Raw genomic sequence first — 19,329 nt, forward strand, 5'->3', positions numbered from 1 at the left:
GTTTCCAAGTGATATTCACACGCCTGCCAGAGTTTTCACGCTCCGGGGACTGTCTGTTACTGCTGTGCAGCTCATAGTCTCCCAGGCAACAGTCGGCAGCTACGCATCCATCCAGGTTCAAGCCCCGCTTGCAGCCGAGGAATTGGAGTTACGTTGTTCTTCCACAGCTAACGGTTCGAAGAGGTCACCATCTCGTGTCTTGAAGTCATTGACTTTGTCCGTTGGCTGGTAGAGGCCAGCCAAGGCCAGCCATGGTCCCCACCTGTTTCCTGTGGCTGTCCTACGTCGTGATGGCCAGCTCTCCTTAGCGCCGGATCTAGAGAGCATAGGCAGATAAGCGAGATGGGGGGGGGCTTGGTCCGGGCCTTGGGGTCTACATCCGGGAATGGTGGTTGATTGGAATTGGCCGAATGGAAAATTTGGATCTGCTTTGGAAATGGCATTTTGGGACTTTCCCATCCGATCTTGACCCCCCCTTTCACCCCTATGCTAGCCCCTGTTGATGCTAGCGCCAGGGGATGCGGCGCCGTCTAAGCTATCCTGGCCGGCAGTGTCTTAATATGTTTTGGTATGGAAATGTGACAGAAACCGCAAGGTGATCATTGGAACGGCGCAGACGGTGCGAGGAACTAAGATGTCCCTTGCAGTTGGCTGCAGTCCTCGACAAAGAGTCGTCGTGTCAACAACTGGCTATCATGACGGCGTTGATTACCCGATGCGGCAGTTCCTGGTCTGCTTGGCAGGCATTATTTGAAGGCCATGGCCGGCATCTAACTCGGGGTTTCCACGGTCCCAGCCCAACTCAGTCTTCTTGTCTCTTCAGATCTCTCTCGGATACCGGCGACAAAACGATAAGGTGTACTAGCATCCCTTTGAGCCAATAGCCACTCCCGTGACACTTCTCTACCCACATTCGCCAGCCTCCCTTTCCCCTCACCCTCCAAAATGTCTGATCTCAAGGCGAATGTCCAGGAGACCAAGGCGGGTTTCCACGTCGAGGGCTATGAGAAGATCGAGTATAACTTCACCTTCGTGGACGGCGTCTTCGACGTCGCCAACTCGGGCCTGGCCGACTGCTACAAAAATGGGGACGCGTACTGGCCGTGACGGACAAGAACGTCTTCAGCATGTACGGCAAGAAGATGGAGCGGTACTTTGAGCACTACGGCCTCACTCTCAAAGTGCACAAGACCTCCATTGGCGAGAAGGCCAAGACCATCGACACGTACTTGAGCATCTGCGACTCCATGACCGAGTTCGGCATCATCCGCAAGGAGCCCGTCCTGGTTGTCGGTGGAGGGCTGGTCACTGACGTCGCTGGGTAAGTTCTTATCATCCCACTGAGTATTCGACGAGCAACTCTCAACTGACGCTTGGCAATAGATTTGCTTGCGCCTCTTACCGACGAAACACCAACTTCATCCGTGTGCCCACCACCGTCATCGGCCTCATCGATGCCAGTGTCTCCATCAAAGTCGCCGTCAACTACGGCAACTACAAGAACCGCCTCGGCGCCTACCACGCCCCCATGCACACATTCCTGGACTTCACATTCCTGCGCACCCTGCCCATCGCCCAGGTGCGAAACGGGTTCGCCGAGTTGATCAAGATTTCCTCGTGCTCTCACCTGCAGGTCTTCGACCTGCTGGACAAGTTCTGCGAGCAGCTCATTGAGCGCAAGTTCGGACGTGGAGACGGCGCCACATCGCAGCTGAAGACAGCCGCGGATATCGTGAGTCCACACTGATGCCCAATGACCGAAGTCATTGTTACTGACTCTGCATTAGATCAACCGGGAGGCCATTTACGAGATGCTCAAGCTCGAGTCCCCTAACCTGCACGAGATTGGACTCGACCGTGTCATCGCCTACGGACACACCTGGTCGCCTCTGCACGAGCTGATCCCCGAGACCCCCTTGCGCCACGGCCACGCCATCTCCATCGACATGGCTTTCACTGCCACCCTTGCCAAGAAGCGGGGTCTACTCTCCGATGCGGAGCACACACGCCTTCTCACACTTTCTCCAGAGCCGGTCTCTCCATCGACCACCCCCTCTTCGACAACGACGTGGTCGACAAGGGCACCGCGGCCATCCTCAAGACCCGTGACGGCCTCCTTCGTCTGGCCGTGCCCAACCCTCTGGGCAGCTGCACATTCTTGAACGATGTTTCGGTGGGGGAGCTTCAAGAGGCGCTGCGCGTGCACAAGGAGGCCTGCAAGACGTACCCCCGCGAAGGTGCTGGTCTGGAGGCCTACGTGGACAGTAGCGACACTGGTTATACCGACAACGCGACCGAGGAGCTGGGCGTGGAGGCTGCGGCCAAGCAAGCCGGCGTCCTCTCCGAGTCACAGAGCGCCAATGGCACGAACGGTCACACGAACGGCCACAGCAATGACTACGCCAACGGTCACGCCAATGACAATGAATCTCTGCTTGAGAAAGCGAAGAATGTGATCAACGGCCAAACCAACGGTCTGCTCAATGGACCTAATGGCATCAAGGCTCAGGCGTAGTAGGCAAAACACGTTTTGGGCATTAACTACATGAAAAGGCATAGCGTTCATCACCAACGGCGGATGTTGGTTTGGGGATATGATATGATTTTCCGGAGTATTAGGATGTTATCATCATGATGTGTAGAGCGTTAGCCGCGTCCATGTCAGATATGCTAGATGGATAAGCATACACGCCAAGTCCTACAGAAGCATACTTGCAGACTGGATGAACCTTACGACCGAACGTCCGAAATGGACGTGGCCGGCATCAAGAAGAAGGGCAAATCTTTGATCAAGACGGACAGAATGACAAGAACAATCAATACAACGATCTTACCCCTTAATGGACTACATCTGACAGTCCACGGTGGTCGACGCTAGAAATTCTAGATAAAAATTAATTTCATTAAACAATACACTCACTTCCGGGTTGCGAACGATCTATGTCTAATTACTATAGTGGGAAATAATGAGGCTAGGTAAACATTATATCGGCGAAACATTATACATTAAGCTAAAGCACCCCCTCACGGGCCACTTTACTGAGCTACCGTTACCCCTGTAATTAAAGCCATTTCTACGGCTAGAATTAATGTAAATACACTATCTTTCGTTATTTTTAATAATAATATAATCCTCCGCCTCCGTACCATTATCTTTTATAGCTTCTATAACGTTACGAGGCCCTCTTAACACTTCGACATCGCTAGCTTCGTCCTCGTATACGACCCTACCCCTTAGCCTCCGCTTAGCCCGGCGTATATTAACTATACGAATAAATCGTTATCCCGGTACGATTTTTACCTTTTAACATACTCTCGTAGTTTTTTTATCGAGTTTAGTTTAAAAATAATCGACCTAAGCTTTAAAATACGTAATTTTATTAATACTTTAATTTAAAGCCTTATTAACCTTTTTAATAAAGAGTTATTAAAAGGGTATTTTAAAAATAAAGTCCGTAATAATTAATTTTTAATTATTTCCGATAACTTTAAACGTACCTAGATAACCCTTACATCTTTTAAAATAACGTATTTTAATAATAACGGCTTCGAGCAATCCCGTAAATAAATCCTAACCGTTTTTTAAACGTTTTTAATTATAAAAAGAATTAATATATTAATCCTAACCTAGCGGTATACCTTTAATATATTTATTTTCGTAAGCTTTAATTTAAAAACCGTATTTAAATACTTCTTTAAAATAATTTTTAACCTTCTCTTTAATAAATTAAAAACTCTTATATTTAAAACCTATATTATATAATTATAATATAATTTATAAAAAATTAACTATATTTTATTTAAAAAATAAAGCTATAAAAAATTATCGTTTATATATAATTTATAATTATTATAAATTAAGATAACCTATTTATTATTATAACGAGACCGTATATAAAGAATAAAAATATTTTAAATTTAATCTAAAACTATAGCATTATTAATCCACCCTCTAGGCGACGCTCTAAACCGCCAGTTATCCTAAAGATAGCCGTCTTAATCTAAAAACCACTAGCTTTAGACGTCGGCCCCCTTAAAAATAACCAGCGGCGGGGAGGGGTACCCTATTACAGCCTATACACTCCAGGGCAGTAATCTATTCCCCTTTCTCGACGTCTTTTTTAAAAGCTAGATAGCTAATGGCTTCGGCAACTACCTAATGATCACCGCTAACGCCTTAGCCGATACCCATTTCGTCAGTATTATAAAAGCGTTCAAAAAGGATATTAGCCAGCTTTAAAATATTAAATCTATCGAAAAAAATATTAATATTTACTACTATAACTTTATTAACCCGGCTATAATTAATTATTTTTAACTTTATAGTTTTAACGGACTCGTTTTTAATTAAAAAACGGGTATATTATTATTATTTTAAAATATAAGAAGCCCTGGAAACGTTTAATATTCGTTAAGCTATAAACCTAAACTTAATTAACGTTAATACGAAATTTAACCTAGCTTAATTAACGGCCTAATATACTAATTCGCCTTTTAAAAATAGTAATAATATTTACTAATCCTTATTAAACTTATTTTTAATAAATATACCGGCAAGACGGCGTTAGATATATAATCGAGGGGCTAATTATTTATAGGCGGATTTATAAATAGTTGCTCCGAGCTTTATATCGCGTACAGTAGCCTATATACGCTTTTAAATATTAAACGAAAATATCGTTATAAAAAGTAGAAATAAGCGAAAAAAATAAAGGTAATAATAACTTTAAAAAATAAAAAGTAATAATTAAATTAAAAAGTTTTCTAATTAGGATACACGGTGAAAAGACGCGTTTATAAGGTAAAACGCGGTGGCCCGTAACGGGGTGGCCCGTGAGGGGGTGCTTTAGCTTATTTATTTATTATAATGTTTACTCGTTAACTTTAAAGTAACTTATATATATTTAAATAACGAGTTTAATATTTATATTTAAGTATTTTAAATAATTTAAGAATAATAACTATAGAAATATATTTTTATTAATTATATGTTTAGATTTTATTCGTAACCTCCCTTATAAATCTTTTTTTATAACCTTATTATATAATTTTTAAAATTTTAAACCGGTAATATATACCCGGAAGGTATAAAAATACTTTACGGAGAAATATTTTTTAAAGAATAAATATTAATAAACATTATTTTAATAAATAAATAATATTTCGGCGGGCAAACATTTATTTTTAAATAAACGTCTATTATAACGGGCAAACATCTTTTCCCTTAAATAATATCTATCCGCCCCCCCCCCCCCCAAAAAAAAAAACCCCCTGCCACTGCAGTACGTACTACTATAACATAACTAGGTACATATGAAAGACCCATGGCATTTTTCATAATTGCTTTGCTGCTCTCATTTCTGCCTTTCGTGATCCGGATGTTTTCCTCCGAATGTATGTGCCTCCCCTGTTCACTGGCATGTGCGAAGGTCAAGTCATGACGTCTACCACATGCATAGCGTCTGCATAACATAGGGTTGCAGCTGAGCCCGCCAAGGCAAAGTCAACAGTTCCAATCTCCAACCAAATATATTAACTTGTTGGTGGAACCAGGAATTAAGAAAGTAAAGAAACCCGGTTAGCACGATCCGTTCCGGGCGACCCTGCGGCTGACGAAAGAATGTCGATTGGCGGGCCGCGCCAGGCAGATTCCCATGATTCATCAAAGCCAGATCTAGTGGGGCGTTCCCCCGTCGTGGCCCCGGCAATTCACCCGGGTATTCAAGCTAGGCGACCCTCGAATGATCGCTTAGAGCTTCTGAGCTACTGCAAGGCATCCGCGATTGCCTCCCTAGCGACCCTAGCTATCCAGCTAGCTTGTCCTAGGTCTTGGCCGGTGTGGCACTCATGAACCCGTGGAGACCCGCTGGCTTCCCATACCAGAGTACCCGTTTACTCGTGAACAGCATACTTAGTTGGTCCATGGTGTAGAGAGGCTAAGTGAAAGTGAAGGCTGAGCACCGTTGGTGAGAGTTTGTTAATCACACAATTTCGCTTCGATCAACCAACCACGAGCATCATCGTAACATCAGCTGGGACAGCTTGACACTTAACCATGATGGCTGAATATCCCTTATCAGACACCATCCGAACGTTCAGTCTCATTGCCCTCAACATTCTCCTCTTGCCTCTATCGCTCCTCACGCTGTGCCTCGGCCACGTTGCCCAATACGTCTTTCCTCAGTCCACCTCCTCTCCCGTCCACCACCGCGAAGAAGATGCTCGAGACCGCCGTACCATCTTGGTGACGGGCGTCGGGATGGCCAAGGGCCTGGCCCTGGCCCGGGCCTTCCACCTGTCCGGCCACCGCGTCATCGGCGCCGACTTCGAGTCGCCGGGGATCCCGTGCCCGGGGCGCTCGTCGCGGAGCCTGTCGGCCTTCTACCGCCTGCCGAAGCCGACGCCGAGTCCTAACAAGTCCAAGGCGGGTGGCGCTGCTGACGCGTACGTCGAGCGGCTCGTCGACATCGTCCAGACCGACGGCATCGACCTCTGGGTCTCGTGCTCGGGCGTGGCCAGCGCGGCCGAGGACGCCGTGGCCAAGGAGGCCCTCGAGCGCCGCACCCGGTGCCGCTGCGTCCAGTTCGACCGCGCGACCACGATGCGGCTGCACGAGAAGGACTGCTTCATGCGGAAGACGGCGCGGCTCGGACTGCCTTGCCCGGAGACGCACACCGTGACTTCGCAGCGGGAGATCCTGGGCATTCTTTACGCCTCTTCTTCTTCTTCTTCTTCTTCTTCGGCCTCACCAGCTCCTGAAACCAATGACGACGAGAAGCAACAGAAGAAGAACCAGAAGAAGAAGCAGTTCATCCTCAAGCCCATCGGCGTCGACGACGCGAACCGCGGCAATATGACACTTCTGCCCCTGCCCACGCGCCGCGAGACCGAGGCCTACCTCGCCCGCCTCCCCGAAATATCCACCACGAACTCCTGGATCGCGCAGCAGTTCGTGCCCGGCGGCGAGGAGTACTGCACGCACGCGCTCGTGGTCCGGGGCCAGGTCCGCTGCTTCGCGGCCTGCCCCAGTGCAGAGCTGCTGATGCATTACCGGCCGCTGCCGGCGGATTCGGCGCTGGCGCGGGCCATGCTGCGGTTCACGCGCGAGTTCGTGGCGCGGTCCGAAGGCGGAGCAACGATGACGGGGCATTTGAGCTTTGACTTCATGGTCGAGGATGACGGGGTTACCGAGCAGGGGTTCCAGAGGAATATGTATGCCATCGAGTGCAACCCGCGCGCCCATACCGCCGTCGTCCTGTTCGCGCAGCCAGGGCCTGAGATGCGCGATATGGTGCGCGCGTACCTGTCTGCCATCGAGCCTAAGAGCAAAATCAACGGCAGCAGTACTGCAGCAAGGACGAATGGAGACGGCGAGGAGGCCGATGAGATGGATTTGGTCACGCCACCGTCGGGCGCGCAGTCGCGGTACTGGATCGGACACGACCTGTTGTCCCTAGTCGTCCATCCGGCTTATCGGCTTGCTACCGGTCGCATCTCTCTCCGAGAGTTCATCGGTGGCATCATTACATTCTGCGCCCATGTTCTCACCTGGAAAGAAGGGACGTGGGTGAGTTGGGAACCCATGGCCTGCGATCACGCTCTACCATGCATACTGGCCGCTGAGCATCATCGATGCCTGGTGGCAGGGGCGGCGATGGACCAGGGTCAACGTCAGCACCACCAAGATGTTCAATTGCTAGACGTCGAGTATATGCGACCGTGGACGAAGCCAATGATGTCAGCAAAAGAATACACGGTGTACCTAATTGGATGGCTGCTCGGCGCTTAAGTGGTCAGGGCCAGATGTTGAGTTCAATCCAATGTCATTCGTCAATAGGGGGCTCTTAGCAAGAAGCGGGAGTAATGTGAATGAATAAAGTAGGATTGGAGCATAATACAGACGCGTCAATCTAAACAAACCCACGATTATTCGAAGTAAGCTCCATGATAGTTTGGAATGATTTCATTTCGTGGCCCGAGATGCTTGGCGTCTATGTCTAGTTATCAACAGCCTGCACAATCGAGCCCGCCGCCCCCTGGTTCAACCCGTTCAGCACGTCCATATCCTCCTTATCAAGCGCGAAGCCGTAGACATCTGCATTCTTTTGGATGCGGCCCTCATTGTCGCTCTTGGGCAGCGGGATCCAGTTCCTCTCCAGGCAGTACCGGACCAGCACCTGGTTCGGCGTCACCCCGTGCTTCTCGGCCACTTTTACCAAGGTCGGGTCCGCCGCCTTGGTGTTCCGGACGAGGGGGCAGTAGGCCTCGATGGCAATGCCCTGCTTTCCGCAGTACTCGACGATCTCGGTTTGTTGCGACCAGGGATGTAGCTATTGAGGAATCAGAATCATTAGACCAGGGGGGAGTATCGAGACACTTTGCTTACCTCAATCTGATTGACGTGCGGAGGCCAGACCTTGGCAAATTCCTTCAGCTCCTCGATATGCTGGATGCCAAAGTTGCTGACGCCAATACTCTTGGCCTTGCCCTCCTGGTGCAGCCGCTCGAGTGCCTGCCAGAGCATCTTGCGGCCCTGCGCGCCACCGCAGTTGGGGCTGTGAATCAAGAACAAGTCCACATAGCCGCCAGACCCATCCTTACCGGCGTCCAGCTCCCGCACGCTCTCGACGCACTTATGGTAGTTCTGGTCCACCGACGCGGCCGGGCTGAGGATCTTGGTGGTGAGGAAGACGTCGCCGCGGCCGAGCCCGGACCGCCGCACCGCCTCGCCCACCTCGGCCTCGTTGGCGTAGTACTGCGCCGTGTCGATGTGGCGGTAGCCGGCACGCAGGGCCGTGAGGCATGACTGGACGCACAGGTCGGGGGGTGACTTGTAGACGCCGAAGCCGAGCTGCGGGATCGGGTGGGCGCTCGCGAGGCGGAGCGTGTCGGTGATGGTCCTCTTCGCCATTTTGGATTGGTTGATGATGTTTAGATTTGCTGTCGATAGTGTGGTGTGGCGTGGTTTGGTCAACGTGCACTGGATATTACTCGAGAACAGTTTCAGCCCATCCAATAGTTGCGTGGCGCGGTGGTCTCTCCGAAGGGTGCATGTCTTGCAGGTGCATCCAAATCTCTGGTGGAGTGAACGAGGCACCGCATGCAAGTCGATTACGTCATAATCATGCCTAGCATTGATATTAGGCCGAAGCAAACCTCGCTGCATCTAGTTCACTCTTGAGCTGGTTATATGACGGCTTGAAATGAAATTCCTATACGACTTCTGTAGTAGTCGTAGTCCATCCGGGTCATGATGTACTTGGGAAGTGGGGGTGTGCCCCGACACACACACTGTCATCGCCATTAGCGATTGCGACGCCCTCTTTACGCCACACAAAATATCCCCGGTTGAGCCAAGTACTCATCAGCTATTCAAGTGGCTTTCTGAAAAGTTGGAATTGAGGCCGCGCTGAATTCACGAGAGAAACCATTGAGAGTAGCTATGGAATCACAGGACTTGAACTACTTCACCTGCACCCTCGGGCAAGCGGCTCTTTGGAAGAAGAAGCAATCCACTCAGCAGCCCATTGAGTACTCTACGGTGCTAGAGTTGATAGATAGTCAAGGGCAAGATATTCCAGATGCACCAGCCATCGGGTTCGCCAATTTCAGCGATGATGGTGAGAGAGGGAGTGGTGAGAGCGAGGAAGCCTCGGCATCTCTGCACCAGCCATCATCTCAACATGTCCCCAGTCCTCGCCAAGTGACGTTCAGGGAACTAAAGGAGCATTCACTCATGGCAGCTACGGTATTAGGTGCCTGCTTGGGGCATTCGCGAACTCATGAGGCGAAGGGCACAGTCGGGTTGATGTGCGCGAGCAGTTTAGATTTCGTCTTCACTTGGCTGGGCCTTATGCGACTGGGCTACACCCCCTTCCTCTTGGCGTAAGTCATTTCCAACAACGTACGAAGTAATCTTCTGATCAAAACCTTTAGCCCTCAATTGGAAGAAAAGGCTATCAGCCACTTATGCTCGACTACAGGGGCTGCTGCCGTATTCGTGGATCGGAGGTACCGCGACAAGGTAGAAGGCCTGAGGGAAACGCTGAGGATACTGGACATTCCCTCCTACGACATATCATCACCCAACTCTTCTGATGACGTATCCCAGTACGCAGCGACAACATCTCCAAAGACCTCAGACGTCGCGTACCTCAGACACACGTCGGGTACTTCGTCCGGCCTGCCCAAGCCGATCTACCAGACCCACTGGGGCGCCGTGGGCATCCTGCCCCGGCTGCCCCCGACGGATAGCCAGAGACCCGCCACCTTTTCCACCACGCCGCTCTACCACGGGGGCCTGGCCGACTGCTTCCGCGCCTGGGCCGCTGGCGCCATGATCTGGTGCTTCCCCGAGGGCGTCGCGCCCGTCACGGGGGCCAACATCGTGAAGGCGGTCGAGTGCGCGGGGCGGAGGCAGTTTGCGACCGGTGATCAGGAGACCAGTTCTTCGGTCGCCGAAGCAGCAACAGTGGTGGGCTACTACTTCACCTCGGTGCCGTACGTGCTGCAGATGCTGTCAGAGTCTGACGAGGGGATACGGCTGTTGCAGTCCATGGACCCAGTCGGTGTAGGCGGCGCCGCTCTGCCCGCAGCCGTCGGCGATAAGCTGGTCAGCCAGGACGTGAACCTGGTCTCGCGCATGGGCAGCGCCGAGTGCGGCTTCCTCCTGTCGTCGGACCGCGACTACGCCCAAGACAAGGAGTGGCAGTTCCTCCGGGCGCCTGCAGACAAGAACGACGCCCTCCTCGCCTTCGAACCCCGCGGCGACGACGGGCTCTCGGAGCTGGTCGCGCTGCCGGACTGGCCGCTCCTAGCAAAGACGAACCGCCCAGACGGGTCCTACGCGACCGCGGACCTGTTCGAGCCGCACCCGTCGCTCCCGGGCGCGTGGCGGTACCACAGCCGGTCCGACACCCAGATCACGCTGGCCAACGGCAAGAAGTTCGATCCGTCGCCGCTCGAGGGCGCGATCCTCGCCGCGGCGTCGACGCACTTGCGGGACATCTTGGTCTTTGGGGGCGGCAGGGACTACCCCGGCGCGCTGTTGTTTCCGCGCGGCGGCCACGTAACATCGGAATCCGAGGTCGTTGAGGCAGTCTGGCCGGTCATACAGAAGCTGAACAAGGACTCGCAGAGTCACGCACGACTCAGTAAGGCTATGCTGGTAGCAGTGGTAATGGCAGGGACAGAAGAAGGGGAGGAGAAATCGCTTCCGAAAAGTAGCAAGGGGACCATCATGCGCCGCCAAGCTGAAGACCGGCACGGCGATTTGATTGAAAAATCTTACAAGGGAGTATCAGGGGGATTAGGGGAGAGTTCTCATTATGTGTCAAATGACGATGATGTGCCTTCAGCCATTGCAGGGACGTTCGCCCAAGTCCTGGGTCAGGATCTCGATCCGTCCCAAGATCTGTACGGACAAGGCGTGGACTCCATCGCCTGCATCCAGATCCGCAAGGCGATCGAATGCAACCTGCTGCCGGACGGGTCTGGTCCGCTACCGATCAACATCATCTACGACTGCGCCACCATCAACGAACTCGTGGATCATGTGTTGCACGTCCGGTGGCAGCAGCAGTCGCCATCACCAGACGAGCACGGCGGAAAGGAGCGGCGGGATCGTCATCATCAAGAACGACAACAAGATGCCGACATGGCGTTAATGAGAGACTTAGTTCAGCAGAACGTTAGTAGCTTCAGTGATCTAACTTTCCGCCGGCCGTTGGCAAACAAGAGCAGCAGCGGCATCATCGTCATCCTGACAGGCGCTACCGGCGCACTCGGTGCCCACATCGTCCATCACCTCTTGCAGGATCCCAACATCCGCAGGATCTACTGCCTCCTCCGCGCCCAGACCCCCTCCGCCTCCCACGAGCGCGTCTCCAAAGCGCTCTCGAAGCGGGGCCTCACCAGCCTCGAAGCCTGGGACGAGGCCCATTGGCACGAGGGCCGCGTCGTCTGCCTGCCCAGCGAGCTCGACCGGCCCGACTTCGGGCTTGCCCCGCGGTTCCTCGACCGCCTCCGGACCCAGCAGGCCGTCATTGTCCATTCGGCCTGGGCGGTGAACTTCAGTCTGCGCATCGGCTCCTTCGGCCAGCACTTCGCGGCCACGCGGAACTTGATCCGGCTCGCGGCGGAGTCCGGATCGCGGTTCTACTTTGTCAGCTCGACCGCGGCGGTGATCAATAACGCGTCATCGTCATCGTCTTCGGGCAGCAGCAGCATCGCGGAACAGATCTCGACCGATCCGGCGGATGCGACACCTCTCGGCTACGCGAGGTCCAAGTGGGTAGCCGAGAACATATGCGCCGAGGCACACGACAAGTACATCCCCGAAGAGAGTCAAGAGGGGAAGAGTCGATGATGACCAGGACCAATTGACGACCGCTCCGCCTCCTCCGATCTCCATCATCCGCGTCGGCCAGCTCTTCGCGAACCACTTGGGCATCTGGAACGCGAGCGAGGCATACCCGCTCATGCTGTCGACCGCGCGCTTGACGGGCTGCCTACCGGACCTCGGGGACGCGCCGCTGAACTGGCTGCCCGTCGAGCTGGCGGCTCAGGCGGTCATTGAGATTGCGATTGGCGGCCGGCACGAATCTACGGCGTCATCTCAACCAAGTGGCAGCGATGGTGATGATGGGATTCCGGTCTATCACGTGCTTAATCCTCATCATCGGCCCACATGGCGCGAGATGCTGGATATCATCTCGTCCAGTGGCAGTTGCGCTGAGCAACAGCAGCAGCAGCAGCAGCAGCAAAAACAACAATCAGCTGCTTCTTTCGAGACGGTGCCTCCCTCGGTCTGGGTCAAGAAGCTGGAAGCCAATCTGGACAGTGGCATGTCGGGTCGCTCGTCACAAGGCCTGTTGGACCTCTGGAAGGGCAAGTATTCGGAAGACCAGCAACCAAAGGAGAGCGGTGGCAGCGCTGGCTCCACCTCGGACGATGCCAAAGCAACCACGACGAACAAGTCTGGGCCCGTTTTCGAACTCAGTCGTACGGGAGCGGTGTCGAATACCATTCGGCACATCAAGCCGCTTGACAAGGCGAGGATACTTCAGATGTGGAACTGGCTACAAGAAAGCAGTGGCCTGTGTAGCTGATACAGATAAGGGGTTAATACTGGCAAGCATGATACGTGTGCAATAAGGGGGGACGTAGAACGACCTGAAGGTAGCCTGTCGGACACTGCACCTAGACAGGTCGGCTCTTCGCTAGCAAGGTATCCAACTCAACTTCCCTTCTTAAGCAAACGTACGACCGGAGACACGGGAATACATATCGCATGAGGAACAAAGAGCAACTAGGGAAAGGGAAGTGGAAACATCTTCGCATTTTCCATAGGCTTGCATCCAGTTTTTACTTATCAAGCTTTTGTCGATCCATAGAAATGTCGGAGAATCTTCAAAAAGCTCGAGGGCATTGGGTATGATAGTGTTTTACTAAGTTTACCTACATTATAAGGGTAATTTACTCCTTATCCTTATTGTTATAAACGTATCGTTTCCCCTGGAATAAGTTAATATAAATCTATATTAAAAAAAGATATAAGATAAAAGAACACAATCCGCATTATCCACCTATATAACGCCACTCCGGCACGCGATCTGGACTTATAAGAATTGACTTTCCTAGATAGATACCTGGTTGGGCAGAATCCAGCGTGAAATAGAAAAGGCGATGTAACAAGAGAGACGATTATTAAACAGCGCACTCCTGCTAGAGTACTCTAGTCCCTGGCCCTATCGCGACCCGATGCGCAGTTATAAGACGATTTAGATAAGACAGAGGCGACTTAAGCAAAATTACTACAATTACTCTGCAGTCCTTCCAGGAAAGCGGCACCTGTGTCCATCCTCCCTCCCTCCATCTATCTTCGCACTACGCACGACTATCACCCCGGCCAGTACCCAAGATGATATTTCCCTTGACCGTACTGCTCGGAGCCGGAGCTGCCCTGGCAGCTCCCTTCATCCCCAGATCGACCGAATTCACCACGGAGGCGGCTAAGCACGGGTGGATCGTGGTGATGAACGACGATGCCCCCCACGAGGCCTTCCTGCACACGCGCAACCTGGCGGCCGCGGCCGGCGCTGCACCACATCATACCTTCGACTTTGGCGAAGGCCTGATGCGGGGATACGTCATGCGCGGACCTGGGTCCGAGATGGCGGTACAGTCGATGGCAGATTCGCCTCACGTAAGTTAAAACTAAACCACTCAACGACAACAAGAAGATGTCATCTCCTGCATCGACTCCCATAACTTTCTACAGCCAGCCAGTCCGGGCTGGCTGAGCACGCACACACATACTTACTCTCCTCGCCTCTCTAGATCGCGTTCATCCAGCCCGACACCCCGTTCTCGCTCTACGATACCGTACACAACGACACCGAACCGGTCAGCACCTCCAACGACGACGGTCCCGTTACCAGACTTCCCGTGAATTGGAAAATTCCCGGGAATTGGCCGTGGGGCCTCCATCGAATCTCCCACGGGCCCATCCAATGGGGCCAGCCTCTCGAGTACCGACCCAACTCCACGGGCCGCACCGGTACCGTGTACATCTTGGACACGGGCATCGACCTCGACCATCCGGAGTTCGGAGGTCGGGCCAAATGGGGCGGCACGTTCTTGGAAGCGAGCCACAACAACGAGTAAGACGAACTCTCTCTCTCTCTCTCTCGCTCTCACACACACATGCATACATACACGTTCGCTCGCATTATCACGTCTGTCAAGTTGGTAGGGGGCCTTGTTCACTGACACGGATTACAATAGGGGCGAGGGTTGGATGCCAACCGGCGGTGACGACCACGGCCATGGCACACGTAAGTCCCTTGACGCCCGAAAGAGGCGCCGTATGTGGGTTTCACGCTAACGAGTGTTTTTCTGCTCAAAGACTGCGCAGGCATCATAGGTGGAAAGTCGCTAGGTGTTGCCCAGGAGACGAATCTGGTGGCCCTGAAGGTGATCAACAAAGAAGGCAACGGACATCCGAGCAATGTTCTTCGAGCCATGCAGTGGGTTATCAAGGACGCAGAAGAGCACCAACGTACGTGCGGGAAATGCAGGACTTCACTACATCTCCCCCCTCTCCACCCTGGACAAGACCAGAAGGCTAACGGTTTCCGTGGTTGGTTGCAGGACTCAACAAATCGGTGGTCAACATGTCGATTGGTAGTACCATCGCGAGCGAATTTCAGAAGGCGGGTAAGCCAGACGCCGTCATGATTGCCACCCGAATCGCCTCCAAGAAGGGCATCTTCATGGTCGCGGCAGCTGGCAACAATTATGGGCGGGTAGAGAAGTGTTCGCCCGCAGCGGAGCCTGAAGCATGCACCATCGCCGCCGTAGACATATACGACACGAAAGCCTGGTTCAGCAATTATGGCGTGGGAGTGGTAAGTTTTCGAGGGAAGAAGCCGCTGTTGCCTCCTTTTCTTTTGAGGCCTACCAATCACACTTGCACGCACGCATGCTAACCACCGCTGCCCCGCAGGATCTTCTCGCGCCAGGTGTCGAAGTCCTCTCGGCCTGGCCTGGGGGCGGGACGAAGGCGCAATCCGGAACGTCGATGGCGGCGCCGCACGCGGCGGGACTGGGCGCGTACATAATGGACCTGGACGGACCGGGGCAAGCGACCCCTGGACGAAGGATGTGCGACCGGCTCCAGAGCATAGGGTCGTACAGGAAGGACCGCGAAGGAAAGGAAGCCCCGGCGGACACTCCGGACGTTTACAACGAGTTTACCAGAATTGCCAGCAACGGAATGCAGTCGTAGGCGCGGCGCAGTCTGCCAACTGTCAACACTGAGCGCTGGAATTGCGTCGGCATGTGTAAGTAAGTACCTAAGTATGTAGCGAAGGGAATAGCAAGGAAATTGCGTGCTAGTTATTCCGCCCGGCCAGGCCGACGACTGTGGTCTGCCTGCTTGTCGCGCGACTGGTGGGAAAACTGTGGTCGAATGGGTCCGACTTGTGAGACAAGCTTTGCCGAGAGTTCACCTAGGTAATAGACGTACGAACCGATGGTCCACTGCCAGCATGGACCAGTCCAGTCCTGACGAGCTGAAAAACTGTGTGGATGCAAGACCCTTGCTCAACGGTGAACGAAGCGGCTATCGCCCGGGTCTGGCGAGGCATCACTTCCGATGTTTTTTACGCAAATCGTAGGCCAGGACACGAAGGAACTCTGATAAAAGTATCCCGCCAATAAATTTGGTGTATTCGGTGTTGGATTTCTGGTCGTTGGCAGTGTTGCCCATGACAGCTTCCGTCGGCGAAGCCATACGATACCCGGGAATAAACTACCTCGGTACGGCACTAAGCGGACGATACGATGGCTTGCAGCAGAATCGCGATGAATGATAGATGGGATTGACGCGAAGCTTACCGAGAGAGGGAATGAGTGAGATAGAGTCCCACCTCTTGAGATCTGAGGCCTTTTCTGTCTGGTTCATTTGTACAGCAGATTTTTCGTCCGCTCTCAAGATCGCAGCAATATATCCGCGACGTGGCTCAAGCGCCCTGCTCGAGAGTCAAGGGTCTGTCACCCCCTAGGCCCCCCTGGACGCCCCTGGGCCTCCCTCTGAATTCCAGCAATTCGGGTTGGCGCTAGGCCAGTCTAGGCTTGTTCGGCCCAAGTTCCCGCCCTGGAACCCCTGCAGGAACCCCTGCTTGAATCATGAGCCGCCCGCTAACCAAGTGAAGACCCCACCAAAAATGCGAGCCTCCGACATGGAAACCCTTTCGCTTGCCTTTACCCAGAATCCCTCGACAATGTCCCGTGCCGCCCATTGACAGCGATGACGATGCCTTCATTTGGATTCATTTCATGCCACCACGCGTTGACGCAAGATGCGATTGGCCAGCCAAGACCCTAGTCACCCTGTCTTCAAGTTGCCATCAATCCTTTGAATTGCTGGCATCACAATCACTCTCACTGCCCCAGAGTAGCGAAAGAGGGAGTGTGTGTGTGTGATGTGCCTACCGATTGAACGCAAACGATTCATTGATTTTAGGTTATCAAATACCGGCAACTCACTTCGGGGATCCTCAGAAGGGGACTCGGTATCCAGTTGCAGTAGTCGGAACAAACAATTGCTCGAGCGTCTGGATTTTTCTGGATCGGTTTTCGTCTGAACTCTCATGATTATCGGCCCAGTCAAGCGACAACGGCCCCCCTTCTCAACGTCGAGTCCACCGCGATGAAACAAACAGCCTGACAGCTTCCCGAAAGAACGCTGTCTCCCCCTGCTCATTTCATTTCCTCTGCCCACAACTACGCCGCGTCCTAACCACATGGTCTCGTCACATTGATTGACACTCCCCGGAACCCTTGGCGTTTTCTGACATCTCGGGCCTGCGAGGATCCATCGGTGTCGGACAGATATCCACCATCCTGTCGTCTCGGCCTTGGCCAGCGGAGGGCCCAACCTGGATAGCCAAGGTCCCAGGATAGCCTCCTGCCTTGTAAGCGAACCAATCAGTGGGCTGGCTGTCTTGTAAGTGGTGTGTGTGTGCCTGGACCCAACTGATGGGATGAGTTGCCAAGATGGCCGTACTTAAAGGTAGGAATATCCTCACGATGCATTAGTTTTTTCCCTTCCCTCATCACACGCATCATTGGTCTTGCATTCATTCACTTTCACTCTTTCGAGCTTCATTCTTTCGCTCCTGTATCGACTGCAGTTAACTTCACATTCTTTACCCGCAAGCCGGCCACTCAGACTACTGCTACTACTCCTGTCTACCAGCAACCCATTCGCTTCTTGCAGCCCCTTGCACACTATCCCAACTTTTCGACTACCGTCTCCTCGTACACCACATCTATCACATTACCAACAAGATGCCTTCCTTCAACCCCCTCGCCTTGGCCATCGCCGCCGGTGCCGGCCTCGCCGCCGCCCACGGCCACGTCCAGGAGATCAAGATCAACGGCCAGTCCTACCAGGGCTACCCGGCCTCGTCGGCCCCCTACGAGAACCCCAAGGTCCAGCGCATCGCCTGGGCCACCACGGCCACCGACAACGGCTTCGTCGGCCCCGAGGCCTTCGGCACCAGCGACATCGCCTGCCACCGCGGCGGCGCGCCCGGCGCCCTCAGTGCCAAGGTCGCCGCCGGCGACAAGGTCGAGCTCTTCTGGGACACCTGGCCCGAGTCCCACAAGGGGCCCGTCCTCGACTACATGGCCGCCTGCGACGGCGACTGCTCTAAGGCCAGCCCGGGCTCGCTGAACTTCTTCAAGATCGACCAGGCCGGCCTCGTGGACGGCTCGTCCAGCCCCGGCAAGTTCGCGTCGGACGACCTCATCGCCAACAACAACAGCTGGACCGCCACCATCCCGGCCTCGCTCAAGGCCGGCAACTACGTCCTGCGCCACGAGATCATCGCGCTGCACTCGGCCGGCCAGGAGAACGGCGCGCAGAACTACCCCCAGTGCATCAACCTCGAGGTCACGGGCTCCGGCTCCGAGCTGCCCACGGCCACGCCCGCCACCAAGCTGTACACGGCCAGCGACGCCGGCATCAAGTTCAACATCTACCAAAAGCTCGACTCGTACCCCATCCCCGGTCCCGCCCTGGCCTTCGGCGCCGGTTCCGGCTCTTCCAACACTGGCTCTGGCTCCGCCCCCGCCTCCAGCGCCCCTGCTTCCAGCGCCCCGGCTGCCACCAAGAGCGCTGCTCCTGCCGCCACCTCTTCTGCTGCTGCCGCTCCCACCTCGGCCGCCCCCAAGCCTTCCGCCAAGCCCTGCAAGAAGCGCCGCCACGCTCGCCAGGTCAGCAGCCTGTAAATCGCTTCTGCCTTGCAGTCGCGCACAGCAAGAACCACTGAGTAGCAATGCTCAGACCAATATGTCCCAGCAGGCATATTGGAATCTTTCGATTCGTGTACCCCTTTTTGGAAAAACAAAGTTTGGATGAGAACAACCGTTTTTCATCGGTCTGTAACTGTATATTGGGCCTCTGGTAGATATATTCTTGAATGCAAATAACCACTTGATGTTCAAATCACGTCTTCTCCTTGCTGGCGTGTGATTCCTCAATTTGTATGCCTGGGGAGTCCAGCGTTTGTAGTATGGAATCACTCGACTGGGCCATTCAGCGTGGGCAGGCTGTCCAGGAAAGTGCATCAGTCCGGCCAAGAATCGGGGGTAGATCCCAAATGAGCTCACACCAAACGAGGATATGTGAAGAAACTCTCTCTTCGGGCACAATTCTGATATATCAGATCCCCCCTTTTTGGGGAGTGATCAACAACAAAAGATCGTCAGTGATCAACATCCCATCTATGCGGGGTTGCTGCTAATTGAATAGCGTTA

General features: G+C 53.4%; 6 protein-coding genes across 6 annotated transcripts; 5 read left to right on the plus strand and 1 right to left on the minus strand.

Annotated features, from left to right (window-relative positions):
- Positions 1 to 945: 945 nt before the first annotated feature.
- PG994_002420 (uncharacterized protein) lies at positions 946 to 2,515 on the plus strand (the record flags this gene model as incomplete). The annotated part of the gene is made up of 5 exons (XM_066853829.1): positions 946 to 1,094; positions 1,127 to 1,321; positions 1,384 to 1,732; positions 1,788 to 1,980; positions 2,031 to 2,515. The coding sequence occupies 5 exons, from the start codon at positions 946 to 948 to the stop codon at positions 2,513 to 2,515; spliced, it is 1,371 nt and encodes a 456-aa protein (XP_066721970.1).
- Positions 2,516 to 6,058: 3,543 nt separating this feature from the next.
- On the plus strand, positions 6,059 to 7,789 carry PG994_002421 (uncharacterized protein; the record flags this gene model as incomplete). The annotated part of the gene is made up of 1 exon (XM_066853830.1): positions 6,059 to 7,789. One exon carries the CDS (start codon positions 6,059 to 6,061, stop codon positions 7,787 to 7,789), a length of 1,731 nt encoding a protein of 576 aa, XP_066721971.1.
- A 208-nt stretch (positions 7,790 to 7,997) lies between these two features.
- Positions 7,998 to 8,911, minus strand: PG994_002422 (uncharacterized protein; the record flags this gene model as incomplete). The annotated part of the gene is made up of 2 exons (XM_066853831.1): positions 7,998 to 8,330; positions 8,387 to 8,911. The coding sequence occupies 2 exons, from the start codon at positions 8,909 to 8,911 to the stop codon at positions 7,998 to 8,000; spliced, it is 858 nt and encodes a 285-aa protein (XP_066721972.1).
- Positions 8,912 to 9,442: 531 nt separating this feature from the next.
- Positions 9,443 to 13,109, plus strand: PG994_002423 (male sterility protein-domain-containing protein; the record flags this gene model as incomplete). The annotated part of the gene is made up of 3 exons (XM_066853832.1): positions 9,443 to 9,885; positions 9,937 to 12,292; positions 12,342 to 13,109. The coding sequence occupies 3 exons, from the start codon at positions 9,443 to 9,445 to the stop codon at positions 13,107 to 13,109; spliced, it is 3,567 nt and encodes a 1,188-aa protein (XP_066721973.1).
- Positions 13,110 to 13,921: 812 nt separating this feature from the next.
- Positions 13,922 to 15,790, plus strand: PG994_002424 (alkaline proteinase; the record flags this gene model as incomplete). The annotated part of the gene is made up of 6 exons (XM_066853833.1): positions 13,922 to 14,206; positions 14,341 to 14,663; positions 14,788 to 14,867; positions 14,918 to 15,061; positions 15,154 to 15,410; positions 15,509 to 15,790. The coding sequence occupies 6 exons, from the start codon at positions 13,922 to 13,924 to the stop codon at positions 15,788 to 15,790; spliced, it is 1,371 nt and encodes a 456-aa protein (XP_066721974.1).
- Positions 15,791 to 17,856: 2,066 nt separating this feature from the next.
- On the plus strand, positions 17,857 to 18,931 carry PG994_002425 (Endoglucanase-4-like protein 1; the record flags this gene model as incomplete). The annotated part of the gene is made up of 2 exons (XM_066853834.1): positions 17,857 to 18,305; positions 18,820 to 18,931. 2 exons carry the CDS (start codon positions 17,857 to 17,859, stop codon positions 18,929 to 18,931), a joined length of 561 nt encoding a protein of 186 aa, XP_066721975.1.
- Positions 18,932 to 19,329: the final 398 nt, after the last annotated feature.

The sequence above is a fragment of the Apiospora phragmitis genome (assembly GCF_038363925.1).
Source record: "Apiospora phragmitis strain CBS 135458 chromosome Unknown utg000002l:1.0-5516284.0:1.0-5523493.0, whole genome shotgun sequence".
NCBI lineage: Eukaryota > Fungi > Ascomycota > Sordariomycetes > Amphisphaeriales > Apiosporaceae > Apiospora > Apiospora phragmitis.